The 22021-nt window shown below is 39.2% G+C and overlaps 1 protein-coding gene across 1 annotated transcript in view; it reads left to right on the top strand.

Moving 5' to 3' along the window:
* lsg1 (large 60S subunit nuclear export GTPase 1) overlaps nt 1-22021 on the top strand; it is a 38158-nt gene that overhangs the window by 7609 nt on the left and 8528 nt on the right. The window contains exons 5-9 of the mRNA XM_028795040.2: nt 9403-9489; nt 18373-18433; nt 19047-19223; nt 19476-19862; nt 20359-20460. Of these exons, the coding sequence (XP_028650873.1) occupies nt 9403-9489; nt 18373-18433; nt 19047-19223; nt 19476-19862; nt 20359-20460 (814 nt within the window). The remainder of the gene's footprint in view (nt 1-9402; nt 9490-18372; nt 18434-19046; nt 19224-19475; nt 19863-20358; nt 20461-22021) is intronic.

The raw sequence follows: 22021 nt of genomic DNA, 5'->3' as shown, positions 1-22021 counted from the left end.
CACTGCCCAATAATGGATTTGTTCTCAGAATATTTTGCTTTTCACTACTGTCCATACTATCTGTCATGTGAATTTAGTGGTATCTTCATGACAGTAATTTATACTTTACCTATCAGCACATTAATAATGGAGGCAACAGAATCCTGGAAAAATTCTATGGCCACATTTGCTTATGTATAACATATTTCTTTGTTGAATGACTTTAGGTGTGTCTTGATGTTATTCACCTACTAACAAAATTCCAAATCGAAACTGAAAGGGCAGAATACAGCCATTGTATTTTTTTTTATTATTTATTTTTTTTAATGGGGCGGCACGGTGGCGCAGTGGGTAGCGCTGCTGCCTCGCAGTTGGGAGACCTGAGGACCTGGGTTCGCTTCCCGGGTCCTCCCTGCATGGAGTTTGCATGTTCTCCCCATGTCTGCGTGGGTTTCCTCCGGGCGCTCCGGTTTCCTCCCACAGTCCAAAGACATGCAGGTTAGGTGGATTGGCAATTCTAAATTGGCCCTAGTGTGTGCTTGTTGTGTGGGTGTGTTTGTGTGTGTCCTGCGGTGGGTTGACACCCTGCCCAGGATTGTTTCCTGCCTTGTGACCTGTGTTGGCTGGGATTGGCTCCAGCAGACCCCTGTGACCCTGTGTTCGGATTCAGCGGGTTGGAAAATGGATGGATGGATGGATTTTTTTTAATGCTGACAGAGTGTGGATTTCATAACATCTATCTCTGGATGAGACTGCATGGATTCTCATGAAGTACAGGGGATTGGTAACTAAGTAGAAAGCTACTAAAGTACAGTATATGCAAACAGGAAACTTGGATTGTGAAAGACATTAAACTACTAGAAACGACAAAAATTATTTAGGTCAGTGAAGCAGAAGAATAAATTGAATCTGCAGAGAACGATTAAGCACTCCATTAAAGAAAGAAAGAAGGTAAAGTATATAGAAGAAAAGAAAATTATTTAGTGAGTATAAGCTTTTCATGCTCTCCTTTTGGACTACAGACTACCTACAGGGCTTGTGCAAAAAAATGTTCTTTTCAGCAGACATAAACCACATACAATGAAATAAATTGATTTTATTCACAATGTTGAACCAATTGCTTCATTATCAAACAGGGATTCAACTTGTACACAAAACACTTAACACTAATCTTGATTTTGATATTATAAAAGGATGCATTTTTGTTACATCTTTGCTTGTTATTGTTCTGATTAACAGGAAATGAAAGTGACCATACACAGGAGATTTTGGAGACTAACTTGGGTTGTTCAAGCTCGGGCATCGCCTTTCTGTTTACAACTTTGATAGCACTTTGCAAAAATAAAAGAAAAAGGTATCAGAATATTAAAGATGACATGTAGAAAAAATATGTTAAAAAAAAAAAAAAAAAAAGTAAAACACACAATCTGAGCCTAATGTGGTCAAAGAAAATATTACACAAACCATATTTCTAACACCTGCCCGTATCATTGATGCAGGCAAGTTAGTGTGGCAGAAACCGAGATTCACCAGACAAAATTGACATTTTTCCAATCTTCAGTCACACAGCTTTCACATTCAAGGGCTCACTGACCCCTCTTATTAACAGTGTTTATGCCCAGAGATGTGTTGCTAACTGGACATTTTGAGTTTATTCTACAATTATCAGCAAACACTAGATACTGTAGTGTGTAAAATATGCCAGATGCTGGAACTATGTGGCACCAAAACCATATCTGTGGTCAGATCTGATAGGATTATATGCTTTGCCTGTTCTAAGTATCTGCCTGTTTTTTTAATCTGTTTATGTGTGTGTGTGTGTATGTGTATGTATATAATATATGCATGTGCAGTGCATTCAGAAAGTATTCAGACCCATTCTCATTTTGTATGTTGCAGCATTATGCTAAGATCATTTAAATTTAACTTTTCCCTCATCAAGCAACTCTCAATACCCCACAATGACAAAGCGAAAAAAGATTTTTTGCTAATTTATTAAAAATAAAAAACTGAAATATTACATTTACATAAGGGTGTTATGGCACTTGAAGTTTGGCTCATGTGCTATTTTATTGATCACCATCTCATTTTATTGATCATCATTGAGATGTTTCTACACCTAGTTTGGCGTCTACCTGTGGAGTCAGTTTATTGGAGATATATAATGTTTAATAGAGAATGTGTTGGAGCTCCAGCTCCATGATTGACTGTTCAGATATTATTTGCATAATTTGCCTTGACTTTTATTCAATGACAAACATGAGGAAATGAGGAAGGATTATGATCAGGTCAGAAAGGCAGAGCTAACAGATCTATGAACACTACAGCACATTCCCAAAATGCATCTGTACAGGAAATATAAGTATGATACTGTTAGGCCGGGTTTATACTTCACGTGACGCAATGCATGCTGCAGCGGACGCTCTTTCTACGCAAGCGTTTTACTGTTTATACTTGCACGCATACTTTATGTAAATCTGGAGGAATCCTGCAGGTGGCAGTGCGAGATATTATTACAGTGAGAACAGGTTCGGCTTCTCTGTGTTGTGAATTACCTGGAACACCCATTAAATTCCGATGACACCTTACCGCAATATCTCTGAAAAGGATGTTTAATGATTAAATCCATCAATCCAGGGATGTGTCCATTCCAGCAAGCATTGGGCACGAGGCAGAAACAATCCCTGGATGGGGCCTCAGCTCATTGCAAGGTGAATACAAGCACACACATATACTAGAGTCATTTTAGCAGGACCAAATCCCCAAATCTGCATATCTTTGGAACAAAACCGGAGCACAGTGTGGAATCCAAGAAGGGAATACCAGCGACGTGACTTCCTTCGAGACAGCAGTACTACCGCTCCACCACCGTGTCACCCCATGTGTGTAATTATTAACAGTATTCATTATTTAAATGGAATTAACGATTTATCTGTACAATGTAACATACATACTTTAATGCATAGCATCATGAAAGTGATATCAAGTATAAATCTAAAGATTCTAAATTTGCAGAGTTGGAATATCATACATTTAATGTTTTTTCTGTGTGGTGATCTATTGCTGCTTGCCATAGTGATTACAAACAGGGATGACGTTTATGACGGACTGCTTTAATGATAAAGTAAACTACGAGGTTAAAGTGGACATTTTGAGATTAAAGCCGAAATTTCCACTTTAATCACAAAATACACGTTTTCACCATGTCCTTAATTTTTTTCTCAGTGGCTCAAATACAGCGCTGTACATTATGTTGCTGTTGTGAAATGGCAAAAAAAAAAAAAAAAAGATGGTATGTGAGACTTTTAAATGTATCGTGTCATTATGATCGGGAATATGCAACACTTGAATATAAAAGCACCACGAATGCATCTGTATGTCAGCATTTTGCTTCACCACATTGAACCATTCCATCAAACATTGAAGTGCCTACATTGATCCTACTAGGATCCACATAGAGGCTTTCTGTCACATGTAGATAGTAAACGGAGAGTCTGACATCACATTCCAGCTTTTAGCACACTGTGCCCCCCAACTTTTTGCTGGTACTGCAACTTGCTCACACGTCGCGTTAATTTCTGAGGACCTGCTCAGAGGACGCGTCAAATGAACGCTGGGAACGCGTGGCAGCCATGATGTAGGTGCGTACGTGTTCTGAGCGTGAAGTATAAACGACCCCTTAGAATAGTGACCAATTACAAGATTGATTGATTGATTAGTTGATAATATGTTACGCTAAGTCTTCATTGTGTCAAAAGTGATCCACAGTATTCTTAAATTAGCAATCAAGAGCAAGAGAAATTATCAACAAAGAGTCCACACAAACATAAAAAACTGAAATATTACATTTACATGAGGGTATTATGGCATTTGAAGTTTGGCTCAGGTGCTATTTTATTGATCATCATTGAGATGTTTCTACACCTTGTTTGGAGTCTACCTGTGGACTCAGTTTATTGGAGATATATAATGTTTAATAGAGAACATGTTGGAGCTGCAGCTCCATGATTGACGGTTCAGATATTATTTGCATAATATGCCTTGACTTTTATTCAATGACAAACATGAGGAAATGAAGAAGGATTGTGTCTAGGTCAGAAAGGCAGAGCTAACAGATATAAGATCCATGAACAATACAGCACATTCCCAAAATGCATCTCTGCAGGAAATATAAGCATGATACTGTTAGAATAGTGACCAATTATAGGATTGATTGATTGATTAGTTGATAATATTAATTAATAGGGGGCTTTGCCCCCTGCTAACTTCACTCGCCAACCCCTGTGTTTGTTTGGTTAATCGGATATACAATTTAAACATTTTTTTTTTACTTTGGAATTGTTTCAATTTCATTATTTTGCACTTTTACTTTAAAGCTTCATTAAAAACAATATTTTTTGGAGACACATTGTGACAACGCAACGTATAACTGCCTGTGAGTGAATATTGTTTCTGTTTCTGTAATAAATAATCCTAGTTTTTCTAATGTTTGTTTCTATGATTTATTGATTGTCATAGCAAAAGCTATTCTCACAGTAAACTGTAAACATTTTAATACAAATGGCATTATCACGATCTCCTTTGGTGTGTAATGTTATTCGTGGAATATATACATTACCTTTCTTTTTGCCTGTTAACATTTGCATCGCTTCTCCGTGATCATCAATATACACCCAACCGAATTGTGTATTCTTTGAAATTTAACTTGTCGTTGCTTAAACTGTTCTGGGACCACAGATTCTCATAGCGTATGGTCCATTATTGTGTAAATCCATGTTTTGTGCATTGAAGGATGCGAATGCAAAAAGACTTTTTTGTCTTCTTTTTGCCTTTTATTTCTGACCTTGATTTGTCCTGCTATTTTTTTTCAATTACACCTGGTTCTGATGATTAATCACCTTTTGTTTGCGGTAATGCAATCTTTTCTATATTTTCTTTGATACTGTAGCGACTGACATGATAAAGTCACAAAAGTTTTGCTTGAACAATCGCCGACTTCCTAACCCCAAACACAACTTTCTAGCACCCTCTCCAACACCCCCCCATACCACATCAATCAATACCCCGCTATCAGTCTTCTGTGCTGTACTCTGCCCTCCCTCAATCGGACCTAACAGTCACTTAAAACCAAAAAGCCCTCAACCTGGCTGGGACGCTACAATACTTTTGAATTTTACTGCTTTCATATTCTGTACCTTTCTCTGCATGTGTATTGAGCCATCGTTTGTTTGAGCCTTTCGAATTCCACTGCTTTCATAATCTCTTATATGCCTTTTTTTCTCTCCAACGCCTTTGGGTCTCTCTTCTCCGTATTGTCCTTAAACGCTTTATATGTGCTGAGAGCACATGATCTGTGTGTACTACGTACTTTTACACGACTGAGTTTTTTTTTTGATGGGTGTCCTCATATAGATCTTTTGTAAGCAGGGCGTGTTTTGCAAGAATCTCATGTTCCACGTCCCCTTGAGACGTGGGACAATCTGTTGGCACCAAGTCTTATGTTTACGGTCCCCGCGAGACGCACCGTGGTGGCATGTCTCTTTTGTCTCGCGGGTCTTTTAAATGTCTTCCGAGAACTTCCGAGAAGATCACGTATTGTAGCCTTGGTTTTGCTTTCCAGGATTTTTTTTTTTATAATAGAGAGATGTTACACTAAGTCTTCATTGTGTCAAAAGTGATCCATAGTATTCTTAAATTAGCAAGAGAAATGATCAAAAAAAGAAGAGTCCACACAAACATATTTGTTCAGTAATCTGCAACATCGCATGGACATCGGGGACAGTGCCTCTGTATTGGCAGACCGGGGTGGTGGTCCCCTTCTTTAAGAAGGGGGACCGGAGGGTGTGTTCCAACTACAGAGGGATCATACTCCTCAGCCTCCCTGGAAAAGCCTATTTGGGGGTCCTGGAGAGGAGGGTCTGTCAGATAGTCGAACCTCGGATTCAGGAGGAACAGTGTGGTTTTTGTCCTGGTCGTGGAACAGTGGACCAGCTCTACACCCTTAGCAGAGTCCTGGAGGGTGCATGGGAGTTTGCCCAACCTGTCTACATGTGTTTTGTGGACTTGGAAAAGGCGTTCCACCGTGTCCCTCAGGGAATCCTGTGGGGGGTGCTCCGGGACTATGGGGTACCGGACCCCCTGATAAGGGCTGTTCGGTCCCTGTACAACCGGTGTCAGAGCTTGGTCCGCATTGCCGGCAGTAAGTCTAACCCGTTTCCAGTGAGAGTTGGACTCTGCCAGGGCTGCCCTTTGTCACTGATTCTGTTCATAACTGATTCTGTTCATAACTTTTATGAACAGGCGTTGAGGGGGTCCGGTTTGGTGGACTCAGGATTGGGTCACTGCTTTTTGCAGATGATGTTGTCCTGTTTGCTTCATCAGGCCGTGATCTTCAGCTCTCTCTGGATCGGTTCGCAGCTGAGTGTGAAGCAGCTGGGATGGGAATCGGCACCTCCAAATCAGAGACTATGGTCCTCAGCCGGAAAAGGGTGGAGTGCCCTCTCAGGGTTGGGGGCAAGATCCTGCCCCAAGTGGAGGAGTTCAAGTATCTCGGGGTCTTGTTCACAAGTGAGGGAAGAATGGAGCGTGAGATCAACAGGCGGATCGGTGTGGCGTCCGCAGTGATGCAGGCTCTGCATCGGTCGGTCGAAACGCAAAACTGTCAATTTACCATTCGATCTATGTTTCTACCCTCACCTATGTTCATGAGCTATGGGTAGTGACCGAAAGAACGAGATCACGAGTACAAGCGGCTGAAATGAGTTTCCTCCGCGTGGTGTCTGGGCTTTCCCTTAAAGATAGGGTGAGAAGCTCAGTCATCCAGGAGGGGCTCAGAGTAGAGCCGCTGCTCCTCCGCATTGAGAGGAGTTAGATGAGGTGGCTCGGGCATCTGATCAGGATGCCTCCCTGGTGAGGTGTTCCGGGCACGTCTAACCAGGAAGAGGCCCCGGGGAAGACCCAGGACACGCTGGAGGGACTATGTCTCCCAGCTGGCCTGGGAATGCCTCGGGATTCCCTCGGAAGAGCTAGAAGTGGCGGCCAGGGAGAGGGAAGTCTGGGCATCTCTGCTCAAGCTGCTGCCCCCGTGACCCGATCTCGGATAAGCGGAAGAGGATGGATGGATGAATCTGCAAATGAGATTCAAATCCAGGTAGATTGACTTAGCAAATTTGGATTAGCCAAAATGCAACATGAAAAAATCAAGCAAAGAAATATTGTGGTATAAAACTAAAAGCAGAGTGTAAGCTTCCAGTCAGAGTGACTGCAAGCATGTGTCAGTTTACCATCTTTGGAGATGAGAGTTTGCAAGTGAGCTACAGTGTGAGGAAGGAAATATAGATGTATTCAGAATCATGAAGCGGAAGGCAAAAGAAAGGCAGGTTGTAGAAGGTGTGAATTGCTTGAAAAAGGCAGAAGGTAACCTCATGAATGATCATAATGGGATAAAGGGTATCTGGAAGAAGCACATGGAGAGGTTGCTGAATCAGGAAAACATATGGGATAAGGATGTTTGTTATGAGAAAATAGAAGGACGGAGTTGTATATTTTGGTAAGAGGAGGCTAAAAAACACTGACACAGATGAAGATCTATAAAGCAGTAGGCACACCTTGAGCACAATTAAGAATATTAAAGGGAGCAGAAGGAACTTGAATTGAACAGTTAACAGACCTGTGAAAGGAAGCTTCTTGAAGATTGGAAAAGAAGTGTACACATTCTAGTATACAAAGGAAAGAATGGTACATGTGAACATCTGGGGTACTGCTTTCAATCCTTCGATGTAGGGACTTCATGATGCCTTGATCAGATGGTGGAAAACAGAAAAATAACAGCAGAGAATAGTAGGGATTAGTATGGATTGCGGAGCCTTGATGAAAATGATAATTGAACGTACATACAGTTTGACAGGGATACACTAAAATGTAGCTATGAGAAAGCCACATTATGGGTTTTTAGCATTTATTTTAAAATGCTCCACCATATTAGCCTGGAGAACCTCTCTATTGGTAAACTATTCCTGATTTTAGGTGTATAACTGCTGAAGGCTGCCTCACCACTTCTTTTAAGTTTAGCTCTTGGAATTATAATCAGACACTCATTCGAAGATCTACAGTGTGATATTTCAGTTTTTCTTTTTTAATAAATCTGCAACAATTTCAAAAATTCTTTTTTTTGTCTGTCAATATGGGGTGCTGTGTGTACATTAATGAGGAAAAAAATTAATTTAAATGATTTTAGCAAATGGCTGCAATATAACAATGAATGAAAAATTGAAGGGGGTCTGAATACTTTCCGTACCCACTGTAATGTTACGACTTGGAGTGTAAGGTGACAGGCATTCCGAAATATAGGATGAAGTGAGATTATTTAAGGCTTTGTAAACCATTAGCAGTATTTTAAAAGTAAATTCTGAATGGCACAGGTAACCAATGTAGTGACATCAAACCTGGAGAGATGTGCTCAGATTTTCTTTTCCTAGTTAAGATTCTGGCAGCTGCTTTTTGCACTAGTTGCAACTGATTGTCTTTCTTGGGTAGTCCTGAAAGGAGTGTGTTACAGTAATCTAGTCATCTAAAAACAAAAGCGTGAACTAATTTTTTAGCATCTTGCAAAGTTATAAGGGATTTATCATTTGCTATATTCCTTAAGTGAAAAAATGCTCTCCTGGTAATCCTCTTAATATGAGATTTAAAATATAGGTCAGAGTCAATAGTTACCCGTAAGTTCTTTACCTTCATCTTGACTTTTAAGCCTAATGGAAGTTTGTTTCTAGTACCCTCACTATATTTTTGCCAATAACTAAGATTTCTGTTTTCTCCTTATTTAACTTGGGGAAAATTACTACTAATCCATTCAGAAACACAAGTAAGACATTGAGTCAGTGAACGAAGAGAGTTTGGGTCATCAGGCACTATTGATAAATATATTTGTTTGTCATCAGCATAGCTGTGGTAGCTCATGTTATGCTTTGAGATAATCTGACCAAATGGAAGCATGTAGATCGAAAACAGTTTGTCATCAGCGTAGCTGTGGTAGCTCATGTTATGCTTTGAGATAATCTGACCAAATGGAAGCATGTAGATCGAAAACAGCAGTTGGCCTACAATAGATCCTTGTATCCTGCGTCCAATGGTAATGTAGGTGTCCTTTACCTACAGTATGCACTATTAGGTTACATGTCCTTCATTAGATTGAGTGGTTTAGTTCTGAAAAGTCCATGATCATATTCTTTTTCATTGTTGCTACTGATGCAAATTCATGACAGTGAATTTTTAATTTTCATGTACACCATCTAAAATGCTATATATAGCTTTTATAAGTAACTACTGAATGGTAGCGGAATGGAATTAGGAATGATATGTTGCTGCATATAATCACAGCTCAAGTAACCTGTTTACAATCGGACTTTGCTTTTGTGTGTTTAGGCTTGAAGAACAACAGAAACTAATCCTTACCCCTTTTGAGCGCAACCTGGATTTTTGGCGGCAGCTTTGGAGAGTCATTGAAAAAAGGTACATTTTGTATTTCTTTTTTGTCGTGTAAATGTTTTTATTAAGAGATCCATTGCTGACAATCATTTAAAGTTTTAGTTACTAGGATATTTTCATTATGCCTCATTGTTCAGGTATTGCATGATGTTTTAATATATGTTTGTATATATATGTATGTGTATACTGTATACAGTGATCCCTCGCTATATCGCGCTTCGCCTTTCGCGGCTTCACTCCATCACGGATTTTATATGTAAGCATATTTAAATATATATCGCGGATTTTTTGCTGGTTCGCGGATTTCTGTGGACAATGGGTCTTTTAATTTCTGGTACATGCTTCCTCAGTTGGTTTGCCCAGTTGATTTCATACAAGGGACGCTATTGGCAGATGGCTGAGAAGCTACCCAGCTTACTTTCTCTCTCTCTCTCTCTTGCGCTGACTTTCTGTGATCCTGACGTAGGGGGTGTGAGCAGGGGGGCTGTTCGCACACCTAGACGATACGGACGCTCGTCTAAAAATGCTGAAAGATTATCTTCACGTTGCTACCTTCTGTGTGCAGCTGCTTTGTGAAGCGACATGCTGCACGGTGCTTCGCATACTTAAAAGCTCAAAGGGCACGTATTGATTTTTGACTTTGTTTTTCTCTGTCTGTCTCTCTCTCTCTCTCTCCCTCCCTGCTCCTGACGGAGGGGGTGTGAGCTGCCGCCTTTAACAGCTTTGTACTGGCGTGCTTCGCATACTTAAAAGCCAAACAGCCCTATTGATTTATCTTCCTCTTCAAAGGAAACAGAGAGGAAAGCAATGTTTGCATTCTTTTAATTGTGAGACAGAACTGTCATCTCTGTCTTGTCATGGAGCACAGTTTAAACTTTTGAAAAAGAGACAAATGTTTGTTTGCAGTGTTTGAATAACGTTCCTATCTCTCTACAACCTCCTGTGTTTCTGCGCAAATCTGTGACCCAAGCATGACAATATAAAAATAACCATATAAACGAATGGTTTCTACTTCGCGGATTTTCTTATTTCGCGGGTGGCTCTGGAACGCAACCCCCGCAATGGAGGAGGGATTACTGTATAGTAATGTGTAAGAATCTTAGGCCACCCAACAATTTTTAAAGCTAGTTATCTTGGCAGGAAATCTTTATGCTTGTGAAAACACTATGTTAGAATAAGTACAAGTAAATTTGCAAAGTAACAATCATTTTTTTGTTTTCCAAAGAATTATTAATATTTTCTGAGATGGCTAGAACATACCTCCTCTTGAGGCACCTGAGCCTTTCAAAAAGCAGCACATGTGATTCAAATTATTAAGGTAATTAGTCAAGTCAGGTATGTTAGTCAAGCAATTTAACAAATGGATGGCTACAATGGATGGTAGCCACAAATAATGGGGGTGCTTTGAGGAGGATAAGTTTGGAAATGTCAACACACATTGACAACAAAAAATTGCAAGTTTTATATCAAGAAGGTTATAGTCAATGAGTAATAGCACTCTAAACTGGATTTTCAAAATGGATTACTTTTGAGGATGAAGGCTTTCTAAACATAATTAGACCGAAAATGTCAGATGTTACATAAACATTGGCATCATGTCGTACATTTGCTGCACGAATTGATGATTTATACAAGAATCAAAAATAATAAAGATGGAGCAACTTAGAAGTGCAAAGGCAGTTGCATTGGTGGGTGACTACTGGATGTCATTTAGCAACACAACTATCTTGGTAAAACACTCACTAAAAGGCAGGAATAAGAAGGCAGCAGCTAAGAGATGGGACAAAAAGGGAAGCCTCTCCTTCAGTATGTGCCCACATAATGGAATTCTCTATTGGCGATCATTACATGACTCATAAGACAAAAGGATGTTGTGTGAACAGCCATCACCCACTAAAGAAATCCTCCAGCAGTGCTGACCAATGGGGAATTTGAAAAAATTCAGATGCTGGTGTGGTGTATGGCTGGGACACCTGGAAGGACTGGGAGAGGGACAATACCTCCCCTGGACCACGAGGGCCACGGGATCAGAGCTTAAAAGCTCAACCCTGTTGGAGCCCCCAGAGGATTGTGGAGCTCTGGATTGCAGCACTTCTGCTACATTCAGAAGTGCTTCCGGAAGAAATTCCAGGAACACCTGGAGTGCTTCCGGGTGCTCATGCAGCACTTCTGCCACACCAGGAAGTGCCGCTGGAAGATCATCACAAAGGACCTGGAGCACATCCAGGGTGTTATAAAAGGGCCCACCTCACTCCATTAGTTGAGCCGGAGTTGGGTGGAAGAGGACGGAGCTTGCGAGTGGAGGAGTAGAGGCGACAGAAGACTTGTGAGAAGAGAGAAGATGTGAGTGATATAGCTGATTTGAGCATTGTGAGGTGCTGTATCTATACTAATAAAAGGCAAAGCCCTCACTCACTCACTGACTGATTCACTCATCACTAATTCTCCAACTTCCCGTGTAGGTGGAAGGCTGAAATTTGGCAGGCTCATTCTTTACAGCTTACTTACAAAAGTTAGGCAGGTTTCATTTCGAATTTCTACGCGTAATGGTCATAACTGGAACCTCTTTTTTGTCCATATACTGTAATAGACTGCAGCTCGATGGCCGTGGGAGGCGGAGTTGCGTATCGCGTCATCACGCCTCCCACGTAATCATGTGAACTGACTGAGAACGCAGTACGTAGAAAACAAGGAAGAGCCCCAAAGAGCGCTGAAGAAAACATTCATTACACAATTGAGAAGGCAGCGAAACAATAAGAAGCGAGCGAGTGACACATACAAGCATATTCATAAGTGCAGCTACTGCGGAAACAAAGCACGGTGTAAACCGTAAATTTAAATTAAGTTTATAGAAGCGCTCCCGCTGCCGTTTGCAATACCACATTCGCGACATACAAGTTTAATGAGAAGACACGAGGTATAAACAAGACTTTGGATCACTTTGTAACAGAGTTAAAATTGCTGTAGCAAGAAACTTTTAAGTGCTGGGTCTTAGCTAACATTAAATAAAGCCGTGGACATCGCAACATCACACAAGAGAGCGGCTCACGTGAACTGACTGAACGCAGCACGAGTGATCACTTCGATGACTCAAACCTGTTCAAAAAACACATTACACAATTGATAATGTAGGAAAAGAATATGAAGCGACTGACGCATACAGACATATTCATGAGTGCAGGTACTTCGGAAACAAATCACCGTGTAAACCTAAAGTTTAAATTAATTTCATAGATCTACAAAAGGTTGCCATTGATTTGAGGCAAGATTGCCGTTTCTCCTGTACAACTATACGTTGCATTCTCAACAGTAAGCTTGCACGGCTTGGTCATTTTACAACCGGAGTGCTGAACTGACAACGTGATATACAAAGAGAACTATAACAATCGTAATAAACGAACAATAAAACAGCAGAGAACCCGTGGATTAAATAAAAAGGCTGCTTCCTTGGCGAAGCAAGGAAAAAGGATGGGCTTATATAGCGTTCGTTTATAAAACAGTGGAGAAACTGTGTAAAGGCTGCTTCACAAAAAAACAGCAGAGCGCCTTGTATGAGCAGGCAGTCAGCTAAAGAAGGGAATCAATAAATAACTATAATCGTAATAAACGATCAAAAAATAGCGGAGAATCCGCGGATTACATAAAGGAAATGGGTACCTGAACAGAAAAGTGAGTCTCGAATAGCTACACAATAACTATAACAATCGTAATAAACGAATAATAAAGCAATACAGAACCGCTAAGCCAGGAGAAAGGACGGCCTTATATGGCGTTCGTTTATAAAACAGCGGTGGATATATATGTGAATGTATTTATGTATGTATGTATATATGTATGTCTATATATATAATGTGTGTGTGAATGTATGTATGTGTATATATTTGTTGATATGTGTATATATATATATGTGGATGTGTATATGTATATATATGTATATGTAGATATGCATATAAATGTGTATATATATGTTTACATAACCTCTTTAACACACTACTTCTCCGCTGCGAAGCACGGGTATTTTGCTAGTATTGAATATAATTTAAACGTGTGTATTTTTGGACAATTTGGTGTCTGTCTGTCTGTGTACAGGGGCTGAAACTCCACATTAGAAAATCGTCTAGGGTCTTGCAAGTCAGAATTTCAAATTTTCATAACCTGTCAGTTTACATTTTAGGAGCGTAGGTCTATCTTATAAAAGGAATGCTGCTACATTTCAGTTGAATAATGATAACTTAATTGTTTTGCAGTTTTTATTAGTATAGTACACACAAGCATTCAAAAGTTTATAATCGCACAAATATCTTAGTTTTTAAAAGACTATAATTTTTTGTCTCTGTCTGCAATTGACTTGATTTAAAAATACAACCAAGACATTACTAAGGTTGCAAATGGCTATTACTTTTTGAGATGACAGATTTAGAATTTTTTATGCACGTATGCCTACAAAACCCCATTTTCAGCCTCCATTACTCTAGTGTCCTAAATCTAGACATTGAGCAAATGAAAATATGCTGAAGGAGTGCTTGGATGTCTTTTGTCAAGCATGGCAAATTAATTTTCTTTTGTGAGGCTGCTTTGATGATGGCAAGGTGGGAGATTTACAAAGAGTGAATGGAGTAATGAACCAGAAAAGTTACCACTCCATTTTAAAATGTCATGACATTCCTTGTGAATAGAACAGTTATATGAAATATAGCCGTATTTTGGAATATTTGCATACATATAACACTGCACAACAATTTTTTTTGAAAAGTTTTGCTTCCTGAAATGTTTTTGCTGATTGTGACAGGTGCCTACTGGGTATGCACAAATCTAGTTTTGGTTGTCCTACATCATGTAGGAACTCTGAGAAATAGACATTTATATGTTTACTGTCAATAACGTGTTAAGTCACGTTTATGTTTCGCATAAGCTATTAAATTCAACAGAATTAAAAGTGGTTTTTCTCCTGATTTTCTTTTGTATTCAATGTCTGGGGCATCACTTTGCAGTGTTCAACAGTAGTCAGCATTGATGGATTCCAGTTGCCCTGGTATCTTTTCTCCATCGTAGCAATGTCCTGGTGAAACATTTCACTGTGTTTGTCACTGACAGCACCGAGATTTGTGGGGAAGAAGTCCAAGTGTGAGTGGAGGAAATTAATCTTGAGTGACATGTTTCACTTCATTGTCTTGTATGCTTTGAGAAGTTTGTCTACCAGCTGAATGTAGTTTGGGGCTCTGTAATTTCCCAGAAAATTGTCAACAACGTCTTTGAAGGCTTTCCAGGCAATTTTTTCCGGCCCAACTAACAGATCTTCAAACGGCTTGTCACTCATAACATGTCTGATCTGGGGGCCAACAAAAATACCCTCTTTGATCTTGGCAATGATTTTTCTTGGGAACATCTGTCTTAAGTAATGAAAACCTTCGCCTTCCTTGTTCAGTGCTTTCACGAAATTCTTCATGAGTCCCAGTTTTATATGAAGAGGAGGCAAAAATATCTTTACCGGGTTGACAAGCGATTCATGTGCCACATTTTTCTGTCCTGGAACTATCTTTTTATGGAGTGGCCAGTACTGTCGAGAATAGTGTGACTCTTTGGCACGGCTGTCCCATTCACAGATGAAACAACAGTACTTTGTATAGCTGAGCTGCAGTCGTAGTAACAGAGCAACGACTTTAAGATCTCCACAAATATTCCAGTTGTACCTGCTGGACATGCTTCAGCAACAGTTCCATATTCTCATACGTTTCTTTCATGTGTGCTGCATAGCCAGCGGGTACTGAAGGATAAACATTGCCATTGTGTAGCAGAACAGCTTTCATGCTTACTTAACATTGACGAATCAATGAAGAGACGCATTGTCTTTCAAGTGCCTCTGAGCCAGGCTCTCGGACTGACAGCACATGTTGCACAGCAAATGTGAGGCGCCCATTCCTTGTCTTGATCACCAGCCGAAATACAGATAATAAGCTTTCTTCACAAGAGCATCCAACGTCTGTGAGGTGCAAGTGTATATTCGCCACAGATATAGCAGAATGTATCACGGCTGTTACAACATTGACGAGACATATCGCCTGACACCAAAACGTCTATAGCATCAAGCTTACTTACTGTTATATTGCTACAGATACTATACTTTACTATACTGATACTATACATACACACTGACTATCTATATTAACCAAATGAGCAGGATCGGTGTATGAAAGCCACCTTTATAGCATACTGAGACAGCGTCAAGCTTGTTCAGACCTGCCCAGGATGTCAGCTTCCACAGAACAGCTTCCAACCTGGTCTGATTCCATGCCTGGACACATTGTGCAAACTGTTGTTAAGTCACTTACGGGAGCGAAAATGTTTGGATACAAATAAAAGAAAAAATCATGACAAAACTGAAACGGTATGTGATGGGTAAATTTTGATGTGATATTTGTGATCAGCACCCAAAAATCTATAAGAAACACCCAACAGTGTTCAAGAAGCAAAAACTTTGTTGTGCAGTGTTACCTTGACGTGGTCAAGTTGAGAAGTGCAGCCAAACCAGCTAAATGACAACTTGCACACATAATAATTCATATCACCGACCCGTTGTTATAATGTGCATATAGACTATATTTTAGATTCCTTTTAAAAGGGCTAATGCTGCGTATTTGCACTAAGCACCTTTTTTTTTTTTTTTTTTAAGTTTATATCAGCTACCTGTTGTCACTTCTCAGGAAACTGCCAGATGGTTCCAAGAATATCTAAGGCAACCTTTGCTTCATTATGTCCACTGCTGGAAATCATTAATTGACTGATGAGTCACTACATTCAGGTTTTGTATGTTAAAAGGCCATTTGTAGCAGTATATGGTTTTCCTAACATAATTGGAGCATTTTACTGTACTTCTATTGGAATAAGGACATCTAGCAAGAATGAAGCTGCTTTTATCAACCATAAGCAATGACATTCCATTAACGCTTGAGTCGTTTGCAGTTTTAACAGTGTTACGCAGCACTTTTGAATGCAGGTGTTATTGTGTCGCTTCACTGGACACAAGTGGAAAGCTTGTCATTTGTGTTTTGTTTCTTAGCAGTGCCCAATGCTTTACAGCTTATCCTCTATACAGTAATCCCTCCTCCATCGCGGGGGTTGCGTTCCAGAGCCACCCGCGAAATAAGAAAATCCGCGAAGTAGAAACCATATGTTTATATGGTTATTTTTATATTGTCATGCTTGGGTCACAGATTTGCGCAGAAACACAGGAGGTTGTAGAGAGACAGGAACGTTATTCAAACACTGCAAACAAACATTTGTCTCTTTTTCAAAAGTTTAAACTGTGCTCCATGACAAGACAGAGATGACAGTTCCGTCTCACAATTAAAAGAATGCAAACATATCTTCCTCTTCAAAGGAGTGCGCGTCAGGAGCAGATGTCAGAGAGAGAGAGAGAAGAGCAAACAAATCAATAGGGCTGTTTGGCTTTTAAGTATGCGAAGCACCGCGGCACAAAGCTGTTGAAGGCGGCAGCTCACACCCCCTCCGTCAAGAGCACAGAAAGAGAGAGAGAGAGACAGAGAAAAACAAGCAGTCAAAAATCAATATGTGCCCTTCGAGCTTTTAAGTATGCGAAGCACCGTGCAGCATGTCGTTTCAGGAAGCAGCTGCACAAAAGATAGCAACGTGAAGATAATCTTTCAGCATTTTTAGACGAGCGTCCGTATCGTCTAGGTGTGCGAACAGCCCCCCTGCTCAATCCCCCTACGTCAGGATCAGAGAAAGTCAGCGCAAGAGAGAGAGATAAGTAAGCTGGGTAGCTTCTCAGCCATCTGCCAATAGCGTCCCTTGTATGAAATCAACTGGGCAAACCAACTGAGGAAGCATGTACCAGAAATTAAAAGACCCATTGTCCGCAGAAATCCGCGAACCAGCAAAAAATCCGCGATATATATTTAAATATGCTTACATATAAAATCCGCGATGGAGTGAAGCCGCGAAAGGCGAACCGCGATATAGCGAGGGATCACTGTATTGTCAATCGTGAGTTGTTATCTTGTGATGCTGTGACCTTCATGGGGGACTCCCCCTCACCTCCATTAAAAGAATAAATCTGTTTTAAGTCTGCACATATGTTATTCACATCCACTTTTGGTGTAAACATATTTTCACTCCTGAATCCAAGTAAAGTTTTATAAAAGAGACCCCTGGTGTGGATTTTTCCACTTACGTCGTCATGCTGGCATTCAAAAACTTTCAGATTTTGGAGTACTTTGGATTAAGAAATTTCAAAGTAGGGTTGCTAAACCAGTAGTAGTATTTGTCAGGTTTATGCAAGTATAATTACAGTTTTCAATATTATCTATTTAATTCTTCATGTTTACGTTTGAGAATTTTTGAATGCTGAAAACTCTGGATTTATACAAAGCAGATGGTTCAGATAATTTCATAAAAATCTATACCATGCATTTTAAAGCACCGCATTTTCTTTCAGTGAAACAGAGTTACAGTGGTTAGTGCTGCTTCTTCACATCTTTAAGGAATTTGGTTATAAACCCTGTCTGGTTGTATTTCGTGCAGGATTTGCATGTTCTTTAACCACAAACATGGGGTTTCCTGCTCATCCTAAAGATGTGTGTTTAGGTTAACTAATGACTCCTAACCAGCACTACTTGGTGTGTATGCATGATTGTGCCATGAAAAGCACTGTCTCCTTATCCAGTTTCTTCTGTTCATGCATCCAGTGTTGCCAGGTATACAGCGTGCATGCTCTACTACCCTTAAATGGATGAACCATGTTTGAAAAATGAATGAATATCATACTGTAGAACATAATTTGTTTTGTTACATCTTTGAACCACTCATTTACTTTGTTCAGCAAATTTATAACCTTTCTGATAAACAACTTTCACTATTTGGTCTTGTCTTTCTGTTTTGATCATTCAGTGACATTGTGGTTCAGATTGTTGATGCTCGAAATCCTCTGCTTTTCCGATGCCAGGATTTGGTAAGTCTCCTTAAAGACTGATAAGGTGAATTTATAAATTAGTCAGTCAGTCATTATCCAACCCGCTATATCCTAACACAGGGTCACGGGGGTCTGCTGGAGTCAATCCCAGCCAGCACAGGGCTCAAGGCAGGAACAAATCTGGGCAGGGCGCCAGCTCATCGCAGTGAATTTATAAATCATTTACTCCTATTTCTGTTGTTAATTTTGAATAATGATGTACAGTATGAAGAACTCCATTGATTTCACTTTTCATGTATTGAAAAGGTTTTATTGCCTAAAGCATAGTCGCCTTCACCCAGTTCAAAAAATAAGGTACTTAGATGCGTAAGATTTGTATTAGTATCTAATTTGCATAATGGGAAGCCAGTAGAGGATGAAACATATTGTTACAAAGTACAACCCATAGTTTTTAATTTTCCTAGCTATACATTCTTATAAAATCACTGTCGGAGTGTTAGAATTTAATGGCAGATGTTTCTTGAAGATAGTCCTATATCTTCACCAAAATGCACTTAGTTTTGATGCAGTAATAGTAATGAAACAGCATACAGGCTTATAATTGTAACTAGTCATGCCTAATGTATCATTAAACAAATATTTTGTGTTCTAGGAAAGCTATGTCAAAGAAGTGTCGGTGCATAAAGAAAACATGCTGCTAATAAACAAAGCTGACCTATTAACCCAAGTTCAACGCAGAGCCTGGGCACGTTACTTTGAAAAGGAAGGGATCCGAGCTGTATTTTGGTCAGCACTAGCTGAAGCAAAGCGACTGGAGGATGAAGAGAAAGTAATATGCAATCTTCTTTTATAGAGAATTTAAAATATATTGGTACATACTGTACATTGTCTTCTGTTCGCACAATCTGAGTTTGTTATAGTAGAGTATATGCCTTGTTTCTGGAAAAGTATATGAATTCTATCTTTTTTGTATTTAGAGGAGTTCATCATTGTCTGAGGCCAATAAACTAAATAGCAATATATACGAAGGAAGTTGTGGAAAATAACTTTTGTTACTGACTCTTATACTTTCTTAACCCAGGAAGAAGAATTGGAAGTAAATGTAAAGCAGCAAACTGATTCCAAGACAGACACCTCTGAAGATGACGACCAAGATAATATTGCTCATATTGGGAATGACCAAGAAAGTCTGACAAAAACTAATAGTACTGCAAGGGTGTGCCAAGATGAGGAGGAGAGTGACCAAAGCAGTGACATTTATGAGGACTGTGAAGATGAGGATGAATGGAAGACATGTTCTGAAGATGAGAATTCTGAAGGCTCAGAGTTCTGTGATGCTAATGATTTTTCTTGCAAAAAAACAATTAAGAATTCCAGTCATCTCCTTCACAAAGACGAGCTTTTAAAAGTGTTCAGAGCTGCTCATTCTGGTCCTTGTGTTAAAGAGGGACACATTACAGTGGGCCTGGTAAGAGTTTGGAAATGTGGGACTTTAAAGTCCTATATCTGGCTAAGCTTCATAAGACACCCTGTAGATATGGCTAAATGTTATGAATTTTAATATCTTGCTATATATTATAATAGTATTTTAATATAACAATATGAATGATGATAAACCTAACAAGATCCAACTTTAATTTATATGTTATGTCATGGCTGAATTTTAGAACATGTAAAATCAAGAGGTTCTCTTACCTGCCCGTTATATGTACTTAAATACATATATGGCTTTATCAATAAATTCTAAACAAAACTTGTATCAGAAAAAAATTATGAATTGGTATTTAATGTAATATCCCATTGAGTATAAATGCATTTCTTTTTGTAAAGTTATATCATTCTTTTAATACTGCTATATTACCAAATACAGCAACTCCCCCCATGACAGAACCTATGGCAAAAATGTTTATTTTGTTAAATTAATTGTATGGTTTTGCTACTCAAACTTTGTATCCTTTGTTTAGGTGGGTTACCCAAATGTTGGAAAAAGTTCCACAATCAATACAATTCTGCGAAACAAGAAAGTTTCTGTATCAGCTACTCCAGGACACACAAAACACTTCCAGGTACAAGTCTAAAATATTGAAGGTCACAGTCATTTAATGCTTGACAGATAGAACTTTTATTTTACCTATTAAATGCTTTACTTAGATGTTATAGAAAGGAAGCTGTTTTAAACAGTAAATCTCAAAATAAAACTTTTATTATGCTATTCGGTAAAAGATATCTTTTACATGTTTATGAAACAACTTTATCAACATATATTGGCAGACTTGACTGATACTGTATTTTCAGAAGTCTGAAAGGAATATAAAGCAAAATATGGCAACCATCAAAAGCATCCGCCAGTCTAGCCATTATCCTTTTTTTTTTTTTTGGGGGGGGGGACATACAGCACTCTTTGGGTTGAGTTAACTGTATATAGTGATATTTTACAAAAGCATACTTTCTTTTTCTTTCTTTTTTCCATGGGCATCTTTCACATTGTTTGCCATTTTACAACACTGGTCACCAATGAGTTTTGTTTTTAGATAAACTTTCTCCATTTTTCACGAAAACATGAGATTAAAAACTTTTTTTGGCCCATTACACCACTGCAAAGTACATGGGGTAATTAACATGTAAAACAAATATTTTTAGGTGGAGTATTCCTTGAAGGTGAGTTCACATTACGTGACTTCTAGTCGTGGGGTATGTCAGACTTGCAAAACACAGTTGTTGATCTCGTCATCAGACCGTGTCAAATATAAAAGACAAGAAATCACCAGTAATGTTACATTTACTGACTGAGTGCCATCCTTTCAGTGCAGTCGTGCGTATCCTTTTTTTTTTTTTTTTTGTGACAGCCAATAATGTGCTGCGTGACAGAGCCAACATTGCATGAAGGGCTAAGAGGTACACAAGTTTAGTTACAGTCTGCCCTTTTTTCCTTTTTGCATTTGTCATGTTATGTAAAACACAAGACATCAGACAGATGAACTTCTCTTATGTTTGTGAGGTCTAAAACACCCATGTTCCTTATTTCTTGTTGCTGCATTATATGAATTATACTTCCAGATAAGCATTCATTGGTTGTCAGCACTAATGCATGCAGGGCTACCCCTATGACAAAAAACTGATTAATTTTATCAGAACAAGATAATGATAGTTGGAATATGTTGATAGAAATAACAGACTAAATGACTGGATTCATGGGAGCATTCTGCTGACTGTGTCTAACTCACTAAGGTTATGTAAATGAAAAATATGACTGAAAATCACTGAAAAAAAACATGTAATGTGACATGGTTTTTAACGTACGTTTTCTTTGGAATGCTTGTTTAGTACTGGGTAGTACCTCCTTTTTACCTTCAGGGCATTCCAATTGCTCAATCTATACCTCAAAGAAAAGGGCTGGAAACATTGCTTAGGGATTTTGGTCAAAGCTAAGCTGACAGCTTCATACATTCATGCTATTTGCCTCTCATTTCACCTTTTTCTAAAAGTATTCTATTACATGGAGATCTATGGATGATGGTGGTCACCAGGGTAAACTGAAATCGTTACAATGTTTGTGGAACTAGTTTGAGGTGATGGGTGCTTTGTAAGATGGATTGACCTGGAAGTATCCATTTGAAAAGGGATAGA

Source organism: Erpetoichthys calabaricus, chromosome 2, assembly GCF_900747795.2.
Source record: "Erpetoichthys calabaricus chromosome 2, fErpCal1.3, whole genome shotgun sequence".
NCBI lineage: Eukaryota > Metazoa > Chordata > Cladistia > Polypteriformes > Polypteridae > Erpetoichthys > Erpetoichthys calabaricus.
Note: the sequence above shows the minus strand (reverse complement) of the source record. Positions and strands in the feature narration are given on the sequence as shown.